This window comes from Pistacia vera, unplaced genomic scaffold (assembly GCF_008641045.1).
Source record: "Pistacia vera cultivar Batoury unplaced genomic scaffold, PisVer_v2 Contig6, whole genome shotgun sequence".
Taxonomy (NCBI): Eukaryota; Viridiplantae; Streptophyta; class Magnoliopsida; order Sapindales; family Anacardiaceae; genus Pistacia; species Pistacia vera.
This window is the reverse complement of record NW_022196445.1, coordinates 812,704-835,255: the sequence shown is the minus strand read 5'-3', so window position 1 is coordinate 835,255 and position 22,552 is coordinate 812,704. Positions and strand designations below refer to the sequence as shown.

Sequence of the window (22,552 nt, the reverse complement as noted above, 5' to 3'; positions counted from 1 at the left end):
GCATCAATCCGATTCCCATAACGGTCGGGTGATGATCACAAAGCATCATCCCAACTATACTACTCTTCTAACTCATTCTATTGTAGCATTTTTCAATGCTCTCTACCCTTAGAGTAATTTTACCCACTAAGCTCTCTACTCATAGGGTATTTCTATACACAAAGTTTCCTACTCTTTCTTAGGTCACTTGTCAATGCATATAACAATGCACATGGATGATTCATCTCTACTAATGCACTTGTGAAATGCCAACATGCAATGTTGCAAGAATTAAGGTTCATTACTCACACTCAATTCTCTATTAGGCATTTCATCAAACAACTCATGTGCACTATAAAACTCTATCATAGCCATGAATCTAAAACTTTTCCTAACCATCCAAAATGGGGAAAAACCCCTTCACAAAGCCATAATAACCTGTCAAATAAAACACTTCCAAAAAGGGTTTCATAACACCCCTTCAAATCCATCTCAACTACCTTGCCAATCCAACAACCCATTTCTCATATTTACAAGGTATTAACATTCACAAAGCATAGAAATCTCTATTCATACATCCATACATGGCATATCACATGTATTTCACATACATACATCATTACTATTAAAACCCTAATCAAGAAATTTCATAAATCTCAACTTGGGTTGGGTTTTACTTACTTGCTATGAAGAGACTTCACCAAATCTTCTTTCCACTTGGCTTTCTTGGCTATTCTCTCTACTCTTAACCAAAAGAATGAAAACCCTCAAAAACCAAAATGAGCTAAAATCTACAAATCACACAACTTAAGGAGAAATCCTTACCTTAGGAAGCCTTAGGTTGCTTTCTATACCCCAAATCACTTCAAAATCCCTTGGAAATCCTTGATCAAAAGAAAAGAGAAGTTGAGAGGAGAAGAATGAAGGGTTGCGTTTTTGGAGAAGAAGAATGAGGGTTTCTTTGATTCTAATTCCTTTTAATGAAATATAAACACAATCATTCCCATTTTGCCCTTACTCTTCTTTGGGAATTCCATCTATATCCTTTGATCCATTACAAACTCACCCCCATATCAACACATTCTCCATGAAAAATCCTTACAATTAACTCCCCACTTTTCCTGCTAATTAGGGGTAGAAAGGTCAAATTGTCCTTAGGGAAGAAAATGTCTAAAACTCAACCAACATGAAATTCGGCCCGTCGCCGCGGCGAAGAAACCTTTGTCGCCGCGGCGAAACTGTCCAGAGAGTTTCATCCTTGGTTCAACCCATCTTCGCCGCGGCGAAGATTCTTCTTCGCCCCGGCGAAGCTTGGTACACTCAAATCCTTCTATTTTCAACCAATTTCAGGGCAACAATCAACATAACATTCAAACAAACAAATATAACAAAAACCAACTCGATTAAGGGCGAAAGAGGAAACAATAACAACGTACCTCAAGCGGGGCGTTACATAGACCTTATGAAAGAAGACCATTTCAGGTCGCCTATATGGAAATGTCTTGCGACCTCCTTGCAGCCAGGTCAGATCGATCGGGCATCATCTGGAACATATCATATCAAGGCATAATTATGAAGTTCTCAAGATTTGATTCTCAAACCTTAAAAACTAGGGGACTTCTGTTATGCCTGGAAAAGTAGGGCTGATGCGAAGTCTTGTCAGCATGGGTTGTCAAAACTTAAGAAGGTTCTACAACTGCTCAGATGCAGCAAAATCGCATGATGACGTAAGCAGCATGCTCCTGCCAGTGTAGTGGGTGTATGCCAGGTTGGCGAATGGTTGGAAAAGGTCCACGTGCCCAAGTCCTACACAAGTCAAGGAAATCACTTGGGCAGGTGAGCAATGGAACGCAGAGAAGGATTTGCATGGCATCTACCCCACTCGCAGACTTAGTAATCATTACCCTAATTCATTCCACTATAAACAGAGGACTTCTCTCCCGTTTGTGAGATTGGCTAATTTCACTCTAGAAAAGCTTATTGTTTCTCTCTCTCTCTCTCTCTCTCTCTCTCTCTCTCTCTCTCTCTCAATCTCTTGTATTTTCTACATTGTAACTCAGTTCGCTGAATGCGACCTGACTTCACTCGTTAATACAATATCAGTGGACATAGGATTTGCCTTGTGAGCATCCGAATCACTTTAAACATTGTCCTTCACCCGATATTCAACTAAATACTTCCATAATCATGTCTGACTTCTAAGTCTGCTTAGCATTTCTCACGTGTGAATCGTTGGTGTCAAAATCAAGCATCAACTAAATAATCAAACAAGACAGACGGTAGAAAATGTTTCCTCTCCCACCCAGGAGGATCACATGTTGTTTTATTTCTAGATGATTTTGGATAAGCTCAATATGTTACAGCATTTGAAAATATTTAAATTTACAAATAGTTTGTTAGTTCCTAGATTTACTCCTATAAATGTTTATCTGTATCTTCATGTTTGAATCGATCTTGATCTTTATCAATTTGTTGGGCTTTATCTGTTTGTTGAGATTCGGTTGTGCCATTATGCCCCCTCAATCGCAATGGGAGCTCGTAAACATTGAGATTGTCTCGGAGATTGCAGAACAGTGCAGTAGGGAGAGCTTTGGTGAATGAATCTGCGATCTGATATGTGTTTGAGATGAATCGAACCTACAGTTGACGTTGGGCAACTTGGTCATGCACAAAGTGAATGTCCAGTTCGATGTGCTTCGTGCGTGAGTGATAAAGAGGGTTGGTCGTTAGGTACGTGGCCCCTATCTTGTCGCACCAAAGTGTAGGTGAATTTGGACTTGAGATGCCGAGTTCCGTTAGGAGAGAACGGTGCCACATAACTTCAGCGGTGGTATTGGCAACTACTCGATACTCTGCTTCGGTGCTTGAATGTGATACCGTTAGTTGTTTGCGTGAGCTCCAGGAGATTAGACTTGAACCATGGTATACACAGTAGCCACTTATAGATCTTCTGTCGTTAGGACAACCGGCCCAATTGGCATCAGAGAAGGCATGTATGTCTATGGATGAGGTGCAACGAACAAGAATGTCGTGGTAGATGGTATGTTGGAGATAGTGGAGAATCCATTTGACTGTGGTCCAATGATCTATTGTGGACGCTACATGAATTGGCACACTTTGCTAACGGCAAACGCAAGATCGGGTCTTGTAAATGAGAGATACTAGAGAGAGCCAACTGTACTACAATAAAGAGTTGGATCACTGAAATGATCACCTTTGAAAAGTGATAAGTTGGCTGTTGTGGACATGGAGGAGCTCACCGGCTTGGCATGTAGCATTTTTGGTCTTCTTGAGTAGGTCAAAAATATACTTTTGCTGTGAGAGAAAAAGCCCACGGTTATCCTGTAGGGCCTCAATACCCAAAAAAATAGTGAAGGGGCCCAAGATTTTCTAGGGCAAAATCGTGCTGAAGATTTGTAATGATCGAGTGTAAAAAAGATTGGTGAGGCCCAGTTATGATGATGTCATCAACATATATGAGTAAAAACAGCCTGGTTAGACCTGAAAATAAATAAAGAAGTATTAGTCTTGGAAACAGTAAAGCCCATTTCTACCAATTTAGTGCTGAGTCTGGAGAACCAGGCCCGAGGTGCTTGTTTGAGCCCATAAAGAGATTTTTGAAGGTGACAAACATACTCAGGACATGACGGATCAAAGAAGCCGGGAGGTTAGGTCATGTAAACAGTTTCTTATAGGTTTCCGTGTAAAAAGGCATTTTTTACATCTAGTTGTCGAATGGGCCAATTTTGACACTACAAAAGAGAGAACAGTTCGAATGGTTGTGGGTTTTACCACTAGACTGAAGGTATCATCATAATCAATACCTAGTAATTGATGAAAGCCTTTCGCAACGAGACAGGCTTTTTATCGTTCTATGGACCCATCAGCCTGCTTCTTGATGCGGTAGACCCACTTACAGCCCACAAGATTTATGTTGGGCTTTGGAGGGACTAGGACCCATGTGCCATTGTCAAGTAAAGTTTGAAATTCCTCATTCATGGCTTGTCTCCAATGTGGGCTTTTTGAGGCAACAGAGAAGGAAGTGGGCTCAATTTCTTGGATCTTGGTGATTAAGGCCCGCGGAGTGGGAGTAGTATCAGGGGGGAGACTTTTGGGTTTGTGTATATTTCTTTTGGATCTTGTGGTCATAGGATGCAAGTTTTGATTCTCAGGATTAGGCTCGAGGTTGGGAGTTTGGGCTTAAGTTAGGGCAAGATGCAGTTGATGAGAGAGTCGGTAAGTCATTTGTCGAAGGGTGAGGCGCAAAATACAGAGGTCATTTTGCAAAGGGTGACGCTGCGAAATACAGAAGGATGAGGGTAGTGATGTGAGAGAGGTTTGTGAATTAGTAGAAGGGGGACTCATTTGTTGGAAAGGAAACCCAGTTTCATCGAAGATGACGTGTTTGGAAATGAAGATTCGGCCTAATGATGGTTGTAGGCAACTATAGCCTCGATGGTTGGGGCTATATCCAAGGAAGACATAGAGATCAGAGTGGTAATCCATTTTTTGGGAGTTATATGGTCTTAGATAGGGCCAGCAAGCGCACCTGAAGGTACGGAGGAGGGTATAGTCTAGTTTGGTTGAAGAAGCTCAAGTGGACTTTTGTGGTGAATGACTAGAGAAGGAAGGTGATTTATGAGATAGGTGGCAGTGATGAAGGCATCATCTTAGTATTGGTGGGGAATAGATGCAATGGCCATTAGGGTGAGGCCAGTTTCAACGATGTGGCGATGACGGCGCTCGACAGACCCATTTTGTTCGTGAGTGTGTGGGCAAGACAAACGATGAATGATGCCGGATTTGAGGAGATGTGATTTTAGAGCCTGAAATTCGCCTCCAAAGTCAGTTTGGATGCTTTTGATTTTGCAATCAAAGTAGCGTTCAATTTGAAGTTGGAAATTGATGAAGGTATGTGCAACTTTTGATTTTGCATCAATAGGAAATAGCCATATGAATTTAGAAAAGTCATCAATGATGCTTAAGTAATATTTATTGCCATGAATAGACTCGGTGGGTGAGAGACCCTATACATCCATAAACATTAACTCAAAAGGACTAGAAGAAATAGAATTTGATAATTGAAGCGGTAATTTATGACTTTTCCCTAATTGACAAGCATGACAAACTGGAAAACTTTTATTTTTGGTGACTGCTAGATGGTGCTTTGAGAGGATTTCTTTCATTGTGCGTAAGGCAGGGTGTCCGAGGCGTGCATGCCATTGTGGAACCGAAACTCTTTCGCCAATGTAAGAAGCTGGACTGGTAGAGGGAGATGTGAGAGTATGCGGAGGATAAAGGCCATTTTTTCTCGGTCCTTTGAGGAGGATAGCTCCCGAGGATGGATCCTTGACACAGAAAAAAGAGGGGTGAAATTCAAAATAAACGTTGTTATCTTTTATGAATTGAGAAACTGACAATTAATTCTTTTTTATTTCAAAAGCATGATTTTGTTGAGAAAGAAAGATTTTGAAGTTGTATGGCCAATTATGGAGCAGATTTGACATGGAGATCTGTTTGATTGTGACATTTGGTGAGGGAAATAATTCTGGAATCCACGCCCCCTACCTCTAGATCGATTGCCATAGTGGGGAGCACCTCTATTTGAAGGTGAACCATGATGACCTCGACCAGAGTAGGAGGTAGCAATATTGGCTAAGGGTAAGTTGAATTCACTGGAGGTTGTTTGTTGCTCAAGACGGTTTTCATGAGTAAGTAGGCAGCCATATAGGTCATCAAGGGAGATGGGATCTAATCTGGTGGTAATCACAGTAACAAGTGAGTCATATGAGGAGGGGAGACCAGCAAGGAGATATGAGGTGATTTTTGAGGAGCTAAGGGGATGACTTATGGCAGAGAGAGTATCTGAAAGGTGTTTGACTTTGGTGAAGTAATCGGTGATTATGAGGGAGGCCTTTTTAAGGGTTGAAAGTTGGAAACGAATGCTGAGGATTCGGGCGGAGGAAGTGGATGAGAATGTTTTCTCTAATGCAAGCCAGAAGTCTCTAGAAGTTGTAAGACCAATAATTTGGGTGAGAAGTGATTTGGTGAGGGAAGAGAGTATGGCACTTTGAATGATTTGATCTTGTTGTGACCAGTGCATGTATTCGAGATTGGGGATATGTATGGAAGTGTTGGTAAAGGAAGGAATTGTGATGGGTGGGCAGGGAATGGAGCCATCTAGGTAACCAAATAGGTTTTGACCACGGAGGTATGGGATTAATTGAGCTCACCAAAGAAGATAATTATCTTTGGTGAGTTTGATTGTGATGAAATGATGAAGTTTGGTGGGGAGAATGGAACTGGTAGCGACAGAGGAAGAGGAATTGCTGGTAGAGGATTCATTGGAGGCCATGGATGAGAGACATAAGTCTTTTTGGCTCTGATACCATAAAGAATCAAACAAGACAGATGGTAGAAAATGTTTCCTCTCCCATCCAGGAGGATCACATGTTGTTTTATTTATAGATGATTTTGGATAAGCTCAATCTGTTACAACATTTGAAAATATTTAAATGTATAGATAGTTTGTTAGTTCTTAGATTTACTCTCGTAAATGTTTATCTATATCTTCATGTTTGAATTGATCTTGATCTTTATTGGTTTGTTGGACTTTATCTGTTTGTTGAGATTTGGTTGTGCCATTATCAACAATATCATATTATAAAATAATTATTATCTCTATAATATAGATTATGGAATGCTTATTTATCACAAAATATAACTTATAGTATATACAATTATCAATCGTTTCGCGTCTAAATAAAAATTATTTGAACAAATAATTTAATAATCTCAAAATCGATAACTTTGTTTTCGATTATTAAATATAGATTACTTGTTTAATTAAAACAATAATGTCAAAGAAATTGATTAATTAAATATTTAATAAATAAATAAAAAAAGTAGAAGACTGCAGAATTGTTTTTATATTTGTCGATTCTCCTATTCAGTTTTCGTCTAAAACAATTATAGAAGACAGATTAATTGAACTTGTAATTGGTTATGTTCAGACAGAGCCTGTAACAAATTATAATTAAGTACTACATTATTGTCATAATTAATTAGTATTAATGTTGTTTAATTAATTTATGTCATACCGTCTACTCTCTTGAACGAATTAGCACGAAAATATCACCACTTTAGAGCCTGTGACAAATATCACCACTTCAGACAGAGCCTGTGACAAATTATAATTAAGTACTACATTATTGTCATAATTACTTATATTAATGTTGTTTAATTAATTTATGGCATACCGTCTACTCTTTTGAACGAATTAGGCACGAAAATATCACCACTTTAGAGCCTCCTTTCTCAAATTTATGTGCATTCCAATCATAATTCAATAATTTGTCTTTTTTTTTTTTTNACCTCTCAAATTGAGGTCGTTTTGCTCATTGAGCTCGTTCTGACCTCTCAAGTTGAGGTCATTTTGCTCATTCAGGTCGTTTTGACCTCTCAAGTTGAGGTCGTTTCGCTCATTCAGGTCGTTTTGACCTCTCAGGCCGAGGTCGTTTTGCTCTCAAGTTGAGCTCGTTTTGCTCAGATTGAGCTCGTTTTGACCTCTAAAATTGAGGTCGTTTTGCTTTTTGAGCTCGTTTTGACCTCTCAGGTCGAGGTCGTTTTGCTCTCAAGTTGAGCTTGTTTTGCTCAGATTGAGCTCGTTATGACCTTTCAGGTCGAGCTCCTACTAGATTTCTGCTCGTTTTCCTAACAGATTTCTGGTCGTCTTCCTACCAGATTTCTGGTCGTTTTCTTAACAGATTTCTGGTCGCTCCTAACAGATTTCTGCTCGTTTTCCTAACAGATTTCTGGTCGCTCCTAACAGATTTCTGGTCGTTTTCTTAACAGATTACTGGTCGTTTTCCTAACAGATTTCTGGTCGCTCCTAACAGATTTCAGGTCGTTTTCCTAACAGATTTCTGATCATCTTCCTAACAGATTTCAGTTCGAGCTCTTCAGTTCGAGACTGCAGCAATTCAGATCAAAGACTTAGTTTCTGAAGCGCGATTACGCACTTCAAAAACTGGGGGGCTTCTGTTATGCCTCAAAAGTCAAGCCTATGTCAGCACAATTAATGTCTCTTTATACCAGCTGTCAAGCCCATATCTCCAAAGATATTCTCACTAACTTTATCTCATTTCAAAGAGATGAATGGACAAGAGCCTTCCATGTGTCAAGGCAGCTTGCAAAACACTCATTGCATTGAGTGCAAATGTGAATAAATGGGCATTTCTCTTCCCGAAGAAAAGGAGGCTGGTGGCTGGGCTGAGATTTAGCTTCAATTCTTTCTCTCTGTAAAAACACTGTATTTCTTCATCTTTGTATGCCTTACGGGCAAATTCATAGAAATAGTGAGAGATCAAATAAAATAACAGTGGATGTAGGAGTCGCTTGTTGCATCCGAACCACTATAAAAACCCCTCTTGTCAATCTTTTATTTATCTTTTCTGCAAAATATATAATCTCAGCTCCATATTCAAATCTCATGGATCCATCACGTGTGTCTCCTGGGTCAGCTCAGAGTTTCCCACGTGCGAGTCGTTGGCGTCCAAAATCAAGCGTCAACAATAATAATAAATAAAAAGGGAAAATGTTTATTAAGGTAAAAAAAAAAAAAAAAAGGGATATTCCAAGGCATCGTCTTAACCTTGGGAATAATCGAAGCTGCTAATAAAATAAGGAGTTATCTGAGGGGTTATCAAAAGTTGATAAGCTGTGAATAAAATATTAATTAATAAGTCACCGCCCCTATTATTCATTTCTTATAACTTATTATCAGCATGATCACGCCTTTTCATAGTCAAAAGTTGATGATGCTCATAGGCTGCCCGAAGGCCTTTTCAAGCAATGACTATTTTTTTGTACAATGACTGGTCTGAATTTTATACAAAAATAATAATACAAATTGAAAAATAAATAAGCCTGAGGAAAACTATTTTTTAATTAAATAAAAAAACGATGCTTCTTTTCCAGCAGTCAAAATTAAACTCGTTTTTATTCTTAATCACATTTTAAAGTATGATTTGGTGTCACGCGAGCATGCGTGATGCAATATACACCGACCCTGTATGATTATCAAGTTATTTATATTTATTCAACCATTAACATCACTATCATCTAACTCAATAAGTCAATCACACATTTTTCTCTTCACTTCCTCCTCATCATATAAACACGTCGAAAATCACATTAATTTATAACAGATAATTGGCATTCAATACTGAATTCCTCCTTTAGAGTAGGAAAAAAGTATTTTATACATTTTTTTTTCAAAAATGTTTTATGTCAAAATCCAAAGTCTTGGGATTCGAAATTTCAACACCGTATCCTAGACTTCACGTAATTTGATTTATTATGTTCTTGTTCTAAGGCCCTAGGCTTCTAGCCGGGAAAAGCGGATTCAGAATTTCAAATTGCTTGGTTAATTTTCGTTAATTAGTATTATCATAAATTTGTGTAAAAATTATGTAATTGGATGAATTATTGGAAATAGAATCGAAAATGATAAGAAAATAAGAGTTGTCATTGTTGGGAAGAGTTAATAATAGAGTTCACGACTTTTTCTCATCCAAGGTTTGCCGTTTTAATAACTTTCTTTTTCCCATCCAAGGTTTGCCGTTTTAATAACTTTCTCGTTCAAAAAGTTTCAAAATATCACTTTTCCACATAAAGTAAATATTCTGTTACTACTTAGAGCCGATCCTGACAACAAAAATTCTCTTTGTCACTACTATTTAAACCTTTGATCTCTTCTCTACAAAATCTCACTTACTCTGATACCTGATTTCTCATCAATTGTCAATCACCGCAAAGCTAAAGTTTCATGTTCTTATCTGATTTCCAGTTGATTCTGGCGGCTAATATTTAATCCATCACCACCATTCAATACATTGGTATGCACTCTACAAAACCTCTCTTACCCTAACTCCTGATAACTCGTCAAACACTTATTAAAAAAGTGAAGTATATTTTGAGTAGAAACAGAATATAAACTTTTGGTGGAAAAGTAATATTTTAAAACATTTTGAGTGAAAAAATGTCATTAAAGCAAATCTTGAGTGGGAAAATTGTTTACTCCCTTAATAATAGTGGTGGGATCATGACCTAATATGAATGAACTAAAAATATAAGTAATTAAATAATTCAATGTGCATGCACCATTGCAATATTTCTTACCCCTCTCATTATAATAATTTTTTAAAAAATATCGAATATATATATGTTATTTGATTCATGAAATAACTGGTTAATTATAAACCTTTGATAAATATAAATAAATCCCAATTCGATCCATGATGTAATTGTCACACGTTGAATCACATGCGAGAGTCATGCTGTGGCCTGTGGGAGTCACATAATTCATAGTTGACTTTGATATAATTTGGGTTTTATGATATATATTTTATCAATCCTTTTCTCTCCCCACACATTTGAACATTTCTTAACACAAATAAATATATCACATTATCATATTTAAAGTTTTCAATTGTTTTTTTTTTTTTTTAAATTGAATTCAAAAATAAAAACAAAAACGTTGATTTCTGTATTTTCAAAATATGGCAATATGTACATCATCACTTTTGGAAAACAATATCTAAAAATAAAACAGTGAAATGTATCTATTGTAATTTTCTTATGACAAACATAAAATATTGTAACATATGAAACTTTTTTTTTTTTTTTTAATTTAAAGGATAATAATAAATGAACAAATATTATACATTTTTTCAAGACAAAATAGAAAAAAAAAAAAATACTACCCTCTTAAATTTGTATATATAATCACTTAATATAAAGTAGAATTATGTCATATTATCATACTAGATCGATAATCTTACTAGTTTGAATTTTTTTTTTTCTTTTTTGTTTCAAAAAAAGAAGAAATAACGGTTTTATAAAAAAAATAATGTGTCTCACTTAGAACAATACCATAATTGTTACATAAATAACTAAAATTTGATGGTATAAAGACTTTAAACTTTTCTTAAACACCATTTTGGTAGGAAATGATTAAAAATTCATTCGTTATTTTATCTGACAAAATGTGTAATATTTATTTACTTATCCTTTTTGTAATCTGTAAAATAAAACAAAATTATTTTATGTTTTTAATCTATATTTATCAAAATATTTTATAGTTATCCTTAAAAAAACGATGACAAGCAGGTTTATGTTGTTTTCATCATCTTAAACTTTACACATTATCTCTTTTAAATATATGTTGAGCTATAATCTCTCTTTTTGGTTAAATATTATACTTGGTAGTTCTACCAATTGTGTTTTTTTTTTTTTTTTTTTTTTTTAATAATCGGAGATATCTGAGCTAATTTGGGCATATCATCTCAACTAATCTTTTAGGATTTTAAAACTATCAATCGGTTACAAACTCCAATTGTCAACCCTATTAGAAGTCGTGATGCCTTAATTAAACTCGAGAGACCATTTAAACTTATATTTTTCTTTGTTATCAGGCTACTCATTAATGTTCCGGAGATGGTTTTGATAAGATGAAATATGTTTAAATATAAAAAAGAAAAGTGGTTTTGTTTTCGAGAGACAAAATCCAATAGAGAGTTACATAAACCACATGGAAGCATGCACGATTATGCGCATTATATGTCATAGTTGATGCGGACACAGTACCAACTTTCATTATTTTACTGATCCCACTCATGTGAACCTCTCTAATTTTAATTAATTAATTTAATCCTTGCAGCCTTTTGATTAATCCTAAACTATGAGCTTAATTAGTGATAATGATCGATATTATTTTTTTCTCTTACTTTTTCCTTTCATCCAAACGCATCTTTTATCTTTTGCTTTGCATGTGATACCAACCATGCCTAATCAACCACAACTTTTATCTTTAATAAACTTTAGCATTTTCATCTTTATGTATTATATACAATACATTTGTACTTTATGCTATAACTTAAAAAATAAAAAATTGTGTTATGCTTTAATAGACGTGTCGTATTTTGGATTAATATAGAATAATTTTAAGAAATTCTTCTTAATTTATGATTAAATCTTCCTGATTATATGGCCCATAAGAATAAATAATTCACCAAAAGCATATTCTAAAGAAGGGATTTGATTTTTTTATTATTTTTTTAATTTTATGAATTTAGGTGTTAACCCACCAATGAATATTGAGTGACAAATTTGCCTCCTTAATGACCTACAAACACTCTATTTATTTTTAGGCATATGTGAAGGCTGAAGCCTGAATCTACACCAGATGAACCATTTCCAAGATAAGACGAGCTTCTTTTCCCAGGGAATTTTTAATAGATAATAGATTTTTTTAATGTATATTATAAGGGTAAAAAGAGTTTGGTATAGTTTAGAAATAAATTTTAAAAATAATAACGGAATTCATTTTTAGTTAATGAGTTTAAACTTTTACTCTATGTTTGACGAACATAGAAAATGTAAATTGAACATACATAATTTAATAAAATCTTACTATTAACTAAACCATAATGTATTTGTTATCTTAATTACAACTATCTTTTTTCCTTTGTATGGCAAGAAAAAAAGGATTATGACAACCATTAGCCTTGCGGCCAAATAATAAGGCTTTTACCATTCGAGTAGATTACCAAAAGATCTTGTATTCGAGCCCCATAAAATGGACATCCGATTATAAAAAAAAAAAAAAAAAAAAGGATTATAACTAATTACAGTAGAATCTCTTTATAGTGATACTCTATATAGGAATAACCTTCATGTAGTCATAAAAAATTCTGTTCTCAACTTGAGCCAGTTATAAATAATAATAAATTTCACATTGTAATAAGTTATAATTTTTCTAGATTCCGTCTTAAGGAATTTGTCTCTACATAGTAATAATTATATGTATATTGCAAAAATATATGTTATGTTACATTAAAAGTTTAAGATGAAATAAAATATTTATCTAAAGTTGTTTAGGACAGTGATTTATGTTGTAGAGTTGTTATCACATCTTTTATTTTATGGGTACATAATAAGTCGTTAGCATGGATACATTCTGGTTGAAGCCAAAATATTTCTATCTTTTCAAGTATGTTTAGAGTTTCTTGGCACGAAACCTTTGGTATTTTCGTACTATCATCATTAGGATTATCTCATTCTTCTTCTTGTTTAATTCTCGTAATGATTTCTTCTTTAGTTAAAATATACATTACTTGTTGCTCATTTGGATTATTAAGGAAAACACTAATATCATTTAATTAGTGTAATGAAGTTGTCGAATTCGATAACTTAATTCTACAATGATTATTTGATATCAATTTCCACACTATCCTAATGCGATTAAAATAATGAATTAAAATCCTAATACTATTAAATCATGAATTGAAATCATAATACTACTAAAACATGAATTATAAAATAAGAAATCAAAACAATAATTATTGAATAAAAAAATAATTCTTGTAACTAAACCTCTATTAAGTTATAACCTCCTCATAATAATAAATTTAATTGGTCCTAACATTATAACTATAGAGAGGTTCTACTGTAATTTGTCATTTTAATAACATAGATTGCAATAAAAATATATTAGAAATGCAAACAAAAAAATATTAGAGAATGCATATAAAAAATTAAGATTGCCAAAAATATTATTTATTTATTTTCATATATTTTATTTATTAGAAGATAAAAAAAATATGTAACTAGTTATAAACACAGTTACTTCAAGTCCCGATAAGAAAATATGGAAAGTTAGAAGAATCGTTTGCCCAATTGGAAAGAAGTTCACTATAGAATTCAGAATTTTATAAAAGCATCATTCAAGAATATTCCTTTACCAAGTAGAGAAACAAAAATATTAAATTAAATTAAATAAATTGATATTTGTTAACTTACCAACTCCGGTAACTTTATGGGGGCAGACTACCGTAATAAAACTCAATAAATAAAACAAAAACAGATTGAAGAAGAAGAGAGAGAAAGGAAAACCAAACCAACTAACACACTTACGGTTTTCCGTACACCCCTAAGGTTTAGTGAGGTTATAAAAGGCTCATAAGTTTCAGAATAGAACACTTATACCCTTGTAGTTCCAGAGAACTGAACACTTATACTAGGATGTAATTGTTTTATTCTGAAATCTGTGGGTCTTCTGTTATCTCACTAAACCTCAGAGGTGTTCAAAAGCCTTCACTTAGTTGAAACAAAAACAAAACAAAGCAGGGGAGTTTCAATTTACTTTCATAAATAATTAAATAAATCTTTTAATATTTTTTTAGCACAAATTTCGCCCTTTACTGAGAGAAATGGAATTACCATAAAGTAATTGAAATTCCAAATTTGTTTTTGTTTTCTGTTCTTCACTCTCTTCTATATATATCACTGTCTCCTCATCTCTTCTCTGTATCTCTCTTCTTCTCTCTCTTTTCTGATCCAATTTCTGTCTTTTCTTCTTCAATCTCACTTGCGCGGATTCAGGTGCTTCATTATCCATAACTCTTTTCATTTATTCTCATCTGGGTCCCTCTCAAAATCTATTAATTTTCAACTCCATTTGTAAGCATACTCTGTTTTTTCTTTTTTTTGGCTCTGTTTCTATATGAGCCCAAAAGTTAGATTTTTTTTTCATAAAGCTACATTTTTTGCTACATACACGTGTTATTTTAACAATCAAAGTTTCTTATCAGAGGATCTACTTTTCTGGGTTGTGATCAGATTTTGTTTTTTGTTTTTTTAATTATTTGTTAGTTTTTTAGTTTTGATTATAAGGTTTGAGATTCTTATTCTTGTCAGTGAGAAGGATTAGCTGAAAAGAGTGGAGAACAATGGCGGCGCCTAGGAATATAGAGAAGATGGCATCGATTGATGCACAGCTGAGGCTTCTGGTGCCTCGAAAAGTTAGTGAAGATGATAAGTTGATTGAATATGATGCTCTGCTTTTGGATCGATTCCTTGATATTCTTCAAGATTTGCATGGAGAGGATCTCAGAGAAACGGTTTGTCATTTTCTCTTTTGATTCCGTTTCCGATCATTTCAAGCATCGTTTTTTTTTTTCGAACTTGAATTTGGCTGATCCTCATGTAGCCAAACACTCTTTAACTGATACCTTTAATTGAGTGGAATTCTCAATTTATGGTGTGAAAAGTTTGGAACTTTGTGTTTTTCACTGAACCCAGAATCTCATGGATTAGCTGGTTTCAATTGATACCCAGATAACTCTTCTTTGTATACAGGAAGACTCGTTATAGTTATTATTTTTAAGTCAAAGTATCTTAAAGGCTTTGACTTGAGTGTTAAGTGACTCAGTTTGAAATTAAGCTATTTTAAATCGAGTTATTTGCATAGCTTCGGGGTTTTTGATTTATTTAAAACCACAATTGCAGTGATCAAAGGCTATATGAGACTACGGTAAAATAAAAATGTTTAAGAAGAATTTGGATGGTTTTTGTAATTGCACAACTTAACTGATGATGTTAAATTTGTTTAGGTTCAAGAGTGTTATGAGCTTTCTGCTGAGTATGAAGGGAAGCATGAGCCCCAAAAACTTGAGGAGCTTGGAAATGTATTGACAAGTTTGGATCCTGGGGACTCCATTGTTATTGCTAAAGCTTTCTCCCACATGCTTAACTTGGCCAACTTGGCTGAGGAGGTTCAGATTGCTTACCGTCGAAGGATCAAGAAGGTGAAAACAGGTAATTTCGTGGATGAGAACTCCGCAACAACTGAATCTGACATTGAAGAAACTTTCAAGAGACTTGTGGGAGAACTAAAGAAGTCTCCGGAGGAGATTTTTGATGCTTTGAAGAATCAAACTGTGGATCTGGTCTTAACAGCTCATCCAACTCAATCCGTCCGTAGATCTTTGCTTCAGAAGCATGGAAGGTTTGTTCTGTGATTCTTACCGTTGTACGGTTTCATTTAGATATTAATGTACTTAGCTAACATTATCAGGTAAGTTTAAGTTCCACTCTCCATGAAGATCTGATTTCATGAATGTTCTTTAGCTTAACTTTGTTACTTTTGTATGTTTTCTGATGTGTTCAGGATTCGGAATTGTTTAGCCCAGTTATATGCCAAAGATATCACTCCGGATGATAAGCAAGAGCTTGATGAGGCTCTACAGCGAGAGGTAAACTCCCAGTTTGTTAAATTAACTACTTTGGCTTCTGATGCCATTACAGAACATTTTACTAAAGTAGTCTAATTGTTAAAAAGTTGCTGAACGATTTGTTTAATACTAGATTAACTATCACTTCTGGTAAATTTTGTGTATCACGTATTTAGTATACTTTTCAATTATAAAATGGCTGGCTATTAACAGAAATATAATTAAAATAATCCTCATGGTGGGCTAAGAGCTCTTTGTTTTTTTATGTTTCACTAGCATTGAGATGTTAATTTTTTCTTAGTTATGTTAACCTGGTTGTGTGGTAACATCTTTTGAATAAATAAATTGTATGAGACGGGCATCTAGCATTTGTTAACTAATTGCAAAGTATCCTTGCAAAATTAATCTTTTTCGATGTTTCTTTCTCTTCCAGATTCAAGCTGCATTCCGTACAGATGAAATCCGAAGGACCCCTCCAACTCCACAAGATGAAATGAGGGCAGGGATGAGCTACTTCCATGAAACGATCTGGCAGGGTGTCCCTAAATTCTTGCGCCGTGTTGATACAGCTTTGAAAAACATAGGGATCAATGAGCGTGTTCCTTACAACGCCCCACTTATTCAGTTTTCTTCCTGGATGGGTGGTGATCGTGATGGTATGATCTTTCTCCATTGGGAAATATTTATGATGCAAACTTCATAGCAAAGTAATCGAATTAAAGACGGCATGCATAATATCAGAAGGGTGGTGTCTAGTTCAGGAGCTCTTGTCTTCCTCTGTCTCCAAAGCTTAATTTTTGAATGTTATGAATTTCAGGTAATCCAAGGGTGACTCCTGAGGTCACAAGGGATGTTTGCTTATTGGCAAGAATGATGGCTGCTAACTTGTACTACTCCCAAATTGAGGATCTTATGTTTGAGGTATTTAATCGCTTCTCTGATTTTTTTCCTTTTTTAAGGAGCTTTGTTTCTGCAATTGTGAGATTTTCACTCATATATCCTTGTTGCATAATGTTGTCATCATTATTTTAAATTTCTTAATTAGTTTTTTCTTTGCAGTTGTCCATGTGGCGTTGCAGTGATGAGCTTCGTGTTCGTTCTGATGAACTTCACAGATCCTCAAGGAGAGATGCAAAGCACTATATTGGTAAGTGCAGCAGAGACTCATTCTAGAAATTTATTTCTTAGGATATAAATGTATTCAAAATGTTTCTAATGTTCATTTCACTACCAGAGTTCTGGAAACAAATTCCTCCAAGTGAACCCTATCGTGTAATTCTTGGTGATGTGAGGGATAAGCTGTATCAGACACGTGAACGTGCTCGTCAGCTGTTGGCCCATGGAATCTCTGATATTCCAGAGGAGGGAGTATTCACCAATGTTGACGAGGTATCTTCTTCATTTTTCTTCATATAAGTGTTTTATTATCATATAGTAAACAGTTTTTGCTCTTTTTCTGATGTTATTCTGCCCTACCTGTGGGTCAACCTATAGGGCACTAGGTATTCATTTCCACCTCCATTTGCAGTGTAGATCTGTAATCATGGTTACGTTGCATAAGGGATTGATTAACTCCTTTCTGGAGTAACAAGAACCATTAAGAATGTAATTTTCAAGAGAAAAGGGAAAAATGTTATTTGAGTTGGATTATGTAATTAATGATTTTGTTTTTAGATCATACTCAAGTGTTGATTTGGACATCATAGCATGAACCCATAAATTGAATTTTTCTTTTCTACTTTCCGGTAGTCTCTTTTTACTAATTAGTTTTTTTGTTTTGTAGTTCTTGGAACCTCTTGAACTCTGTTATAGGTCACTCTGCTCTTGTGGTGATCGACCAATTGCTGATGGAAGCCTTCTGGATTTCTTGAGGCAAGTTTCCACCTTTGGACTGTCACTTGTTAGGCTCGATATCAGGCAAGAGTCAGATCGCCACACTGATGTCTTAGATGCCATTACCAAGCACTTGGAAATTGGTTCCTACCGTGAATGGTCTGAAGAACACCGACAGGAATGGCTTTTAGCTGAACTCAGTGGCAAACGACCATTGTTTGGTCCTGATCTTCCTAAAACTGAAGAAATTGCAGATGTTTTGGACACATTTCATGTCATAGCAGAACTCCCAGCAGACAGTTTTGGAGCATATATAATATCAATGGCAACTGCACCATCTGATGTGCTTGCTGTTGAACTCCTACAGCGTGAGTGTCATGTGAAACAGCCACTTAGAGTCGTTCCACTCTTTGAGAAGCTTGCAGATCTGGAGGCGGCTCCTGCTGCTCTGTCTCGGCTCTTCTCAATTGATTGGTACAGAAACCGGATTAATGGTAAGCAAGAAGTCATGATTGGTTACTCGGATTCAGGTAAAGATGCTGGACGGTTCTCTGCCGCCTGGCAGCTATATAAGGCTCAAGAAGAGCTCATAAAAGTTGCTAAGGATTTTGGTGTCAAACTAACTATGTTCCATGGCCGTGGTGGGACTGTTGGAAGAGGAGGTGGTCCCACCCATCTTGCTATATTGTCTCAACCACCAGATACAATTCATGGCTCACTCCGTGTTACTGTCCAAGGTGAGGTTATTGAGCAATCATTTGGGGAAGAACACTTGTGCTTCAGAACACTTCAGCGTTTTACAGCTGCCACACTTGAGCATGGTATGCATCCCCCAGTTTCACCGAAACCAGAATGGCGTGCCCTGATGGATGAAATGGCTGTTGTTGCAACAGAGGAATACCGCTCCATTGTGTTCAATGAACCTAGATTTGTTGAATATTTCCGCCTTGTAAGTACACACATGTGGTCTCTTTTTAATCTGTTCAAATTAATGATATGTTTGTGATTAATTAAACAATCCTGTTCTGCATATAATTGTAGGCTACACCAGAGCTGGAGTATGGCCGAATGAACATTGGAAGTCGTCCATCGAAGCGAAGGCCAAGTGGTGGTATTGAATCTCTCCGTGCAATCCCTTGGATCTTTGCCTGGACACAAACAAGATTTCATCTTCCTGTGTGGCTTGGTTTTGGAGCTGCATTCAGACATGTCATTCAGAAGGATGTTAGGAATCTTCATATGCTGCAGGCGATGTACAAGGGATGGCCATTCTTTAGAGTCACGATTGATTTGGTTGAAATGGTGTTCGCCAAGGGAAACCCTGGGATAGCCGCCCTTTTTGACCATCTACTTGTTTCTCAAGACCTATGGTCATTCGGACAGAGGCTGAGGACCAACTATGAAGAAACCAAGAGCCTTCTTCTGCAGGTAAATTTACACCAACAGAAGACCCCTTTTTTTTGTTTGTTATTCTTTTATGATACTGTACCTGGTTTTTATTTTCGGTAGCGCATTCGTTTCCTTTATGAGTTATTTTTGTTTTATAAGAAAAGAACCATCCCCATGTTGTCAAAGTTTGAAGCCTCCCTTGTTTCCCCATAATTTTTGAAGATAATTGTCAAATAGTTGGAACTCATTGTTTCTTTTGTATGTATAGATTGCTGGACACAAGGATCTTCTGGAAGGAGATCCATACTTGAAGCAAAGACTGAGGCTGCGTGATTCATACATCACAACTCTCAACGTGTGCCAAGCCTACACGCTGAAACGAATTCGTGATCCAAACTACAATGTGAAGGTGCGGCCACATATCTCGAAGGAAATTATGGAATCAGAATCAGGGAAACCTGGTGATGAGCTTGTGAAACTTAATCTATCAAGTGAATACGCCCCTGGTTTGGAGGACACACTCATCTTGACCATGAAGGGTATTGCTGCCGGACTCCAGAACACCGGTTAAACGATGTCATTAATGAGGTTCGCTTGTGTTCTTCTTTCTGTTTACTTCTCGACAGAGGCTATACCCAATAATTATATGCACCGGAAAATTGAGGCGAGTCCGTGTAGCTATACGATCAGGCTGCTGTGCTCGAATACTATCAGAGTCACCAGCATTGTTATAGTTGCAACAAACTCTTATAAAACTTAGTAAAACTGTTGTTATGTTTTTATAATACAAGTAGTGCCATGGAGCCTTTTTAATATATAATAGCTCTTTGTGATGTTATGTGAGATTCTTCTGGTTTTCTTTCCACTATTTTTGTTGTTGATGATGATGATGATGATGAATCAAGAGCAATGCCATCAGGAAGTGTTCTTTGTCAAATTTGTGATGAGTGAATTAATTGACAAAGTGCCTTGATATATATTATATTTCGTTGTTGCTTTACAATGCTAATTACTGTTTTTACTAGACAAATTTCATGATAGTAGGATCACGGAGTGCTACAGACTTCTTAATATTTTTAAAATGTAAAAATACTTTTAATAATTTCAAAGAATCATTTTCAAATCTATATATTTTTTTTAAATATGTTTCTATAATATCTTACAATAGCAAAAATTTGAATATTTGTTTGGTTGAAATTTTTTTTCAAACATTTTTCCACTAATTAACTTTTTTTGATCTTAACATATTTTAACAATATGAAATATGATGAGTGATAACAACTTTTGGGTGGCGGAGTGATTTGATAGTTATTTTCGGGTGTATTACCCAGACCATCTCCAACCCGTTACACCAAATTGGTGCAAGTTTCACACAAAATTGGTGTGATTTTTTGTGTGAAACACTATTGCATCTCCAACTCATTGCACTAAATATTACACTAAAAAGAATGTTCTTTAAAATATTTTTTTTCTTTTATTGTAATAATCAATAATTAATCTATTTCACTCATTATTTTTATATATATTAATTAAATATTAGAAATGATATTTTTATTAAATAATATTATTTTAGTTTATATTGTATTTTCTTTTAATTTTAGTATTTTTAAATTAGTGTTAATTTTTATTTTGAGTTATTGTAATTTAATATTTTCATTGAATAAAGTTTTGTTTTTAATTTTTCTTCATTTTTTGAATTATATAATTATTATGAATTTATTATTATAAATATTAATATAAAAAATAATCAAATTAACTTAAATACAAATAACAAAATTTAAATAAAAAAATATTTTTTTATACTGTTTGAATAGTGCCACGCCAAATTGGTCTGCACGAACAATGCTACACCAAATTTGGCGTGGCATTGTATATGGACACCAAATTGGTGCAAAAATTGGCGTTGGATTGGAGGTTGTTTTCACGCCATTTTGGTGTTTTTATACCAAAATAGCGCTAGGTTAGAGATGCCCTCAAGAGGTGATGAGTTTGAGTCTATCTTCGGTTGCTAATAGGAGTAGCCATTAAAGCTCTTATATGGCCAGTAGTTTCACGGTCTCGGTGGATTAATTAAAGTGTACGTAAGTTGGTTCGGACACGCCTAATCATCGAAAAAAGAAAAAAGAAAAAAAATGATAGAGTGATCCAACCCCTCATAATAATATGTGTTTTATCATCAATGTTTTAAAGATCATATTTACAAACTATTATTTACAATTGATTGTAAATTACATTCGTAATTCTATAATGTTTGACTTCTTAGTATATATTTTAGTAATATATGAATAATTATTTTAAACTGAAAAGTAACTTAATTTGCAAGTGTTGTAATAATAGGTTTTAATCTTTAATAAAATATGATAGATATAAAAACTCATATTAAAAAAAAAAAAAAAAAAAATGGAAACGAAAGTTCTTTAACCTTTTAATGCAATTTGAATACAAATCGAATTCTTTTTGTAAATATTTCTATATTTCTTTAATCCTAATTAATAATCCATAATCAATATTCAATATTATAACTGTTAATTAATTCATGCAAATCCATGCAAATTAACCTCTTCTCTAGAAGGAACCCAAATTCCATCTTCCCATTCTTGATGAACTCTCAACATTGAACCAGAATAAACAAGCTTATCCCCAGTACTATCAAAGTGAACACAATACTTTTCATCTCCGCCGCCGACTCTGCCAATAACCCTCCCCACCCACCACCCTTCTCTGTCGTACGCGTCCACCTTCTGCAGCTTGTGGAACTCCGCAACCTCAATTGTTGGCGGGCACGGCCTCACGTCCCTCGCCGGCACCACCTCCCGCAGTCTCTTGTTCTCGTCTTCCTCTGACACCAGCGTCGTGTACTCGACTTTTAGCCCCTCTTTCCCTACTCTCCCCACCACTTTGGCCACGAAGTACGAGCCCAGAAACCCGTCTTCTTTGCTGCAAACTTCCACGTACTTCCGTACTGAAATATTCTCCTCCATTGATGATGATTATATTTGAGCTTCTTCTTTCATCTTCATCCTATTTATCCTCATTATCCTCATCATGAAAAGTTCATCCTATTTATCCTCATTATCCTCATCATGAAAAGTTCATACACATTAATTTTCGGAGAGTGAAAGTATTTATAGAGCTTTTGGAGAGGTGATTTGAAGTTGATATGAATTAGGAAATAAATAAATTTATAATAATCCTTGAAACGCAATAATTTGTTGAGTTAATTAATTAAAACATGATTAGGAATCCTTGAAACATATGAATTTGTTAATTACTTA

At 35.1% G+C, this 22,552-nt stretch overlaps 2 protein-coding genes across 2 annotated transcripts; one reads left to right on the top strand and one right to left on the bottom strand.

The window, feature by feature from the left end:
• The first annotated feature begins 14,295 nt into the window (after positions 1 to 14,295).
• LOC116110243 (phosphoenolpyruvate carboxylase-like) lies at positions 14,296 to 20,140 on the top strand. The gene is made up of 11 exons (XM_031396450.1): positions 14,296 to 14,424; positions 14,740 to 14,942; positions 15,435 to 15,829; positions 15,992 to 16,076; positions 16,489 to 16,711; positions 16,873 to 16,976; positions 17,115 to 17,202; positions 17,290 to 17,444; positions 17,839 to 18,837; positions 18,930 to 19,316; positions 19,546 to 20,140. The coding sequence occupies exons 2-11, from the start codon at positions 14,772 to 14,774 to the stop codon at positions 19,846 to 19,848; spliced, it is 2,910 nt and encodes a 969-aa protein (XP_031252310.1). The 5' UTR covers positions 14,296 to 14,424; positions 14,740 to 14,771; the 3' UTR covers positions 19,849 to 20,140.
• Positions 20,141 to 21,811: 1,671 nt separating this feature from the next.
• On the bottom strand, positions 21,812 to 22,258 carry LOC116110233 (protein AGENET DOMAIN (AGD)-CONTAINING P1-like). The gene has a single exon (XM_031396444.1). It carries the CDS (start codon positions 22,256 to 22,258, stop codon positions 21,812 to 21,814), a length of 447 nt encoding a protein of 148 aa, XP_031252304.1.
• Positions 22,259 to 22,552: the final 294 nt, after the last annotated feature.

Excerpts from the sequence above, each read along its gene's own strand:
- LOC116110233 (XM_031396444.1), bottom strand. The coding sequence starts at position 22,258 with ATGGAGGAGAATATTTCAGTACGGAAGTACGTGGAAGTTTGCAGCAAA.
- LOC116110243 (XM_031396450.1), top strand. The coding sequence starts at position 14,772 with ATGGCGGCGCCTAGGAATATAGAGAAGATGGCATCGATTGATGCACAG. Across the intron at positions 17,445-17,838 it reads TATTCACCAATGTTGACGAG|TTCTTGGAACCTCTTGAACT; the intron begins GTATCTTCTTCA and ends TTTGTTTTGTAG. Across the intron at positions 19,317-19,545 it reads CCAAGAGCCTTCTTCTGCAG|ATTGCTGGACACAAGGATCT; the intron begins GTAAATTTACAC and ends TTGTATGTATAG.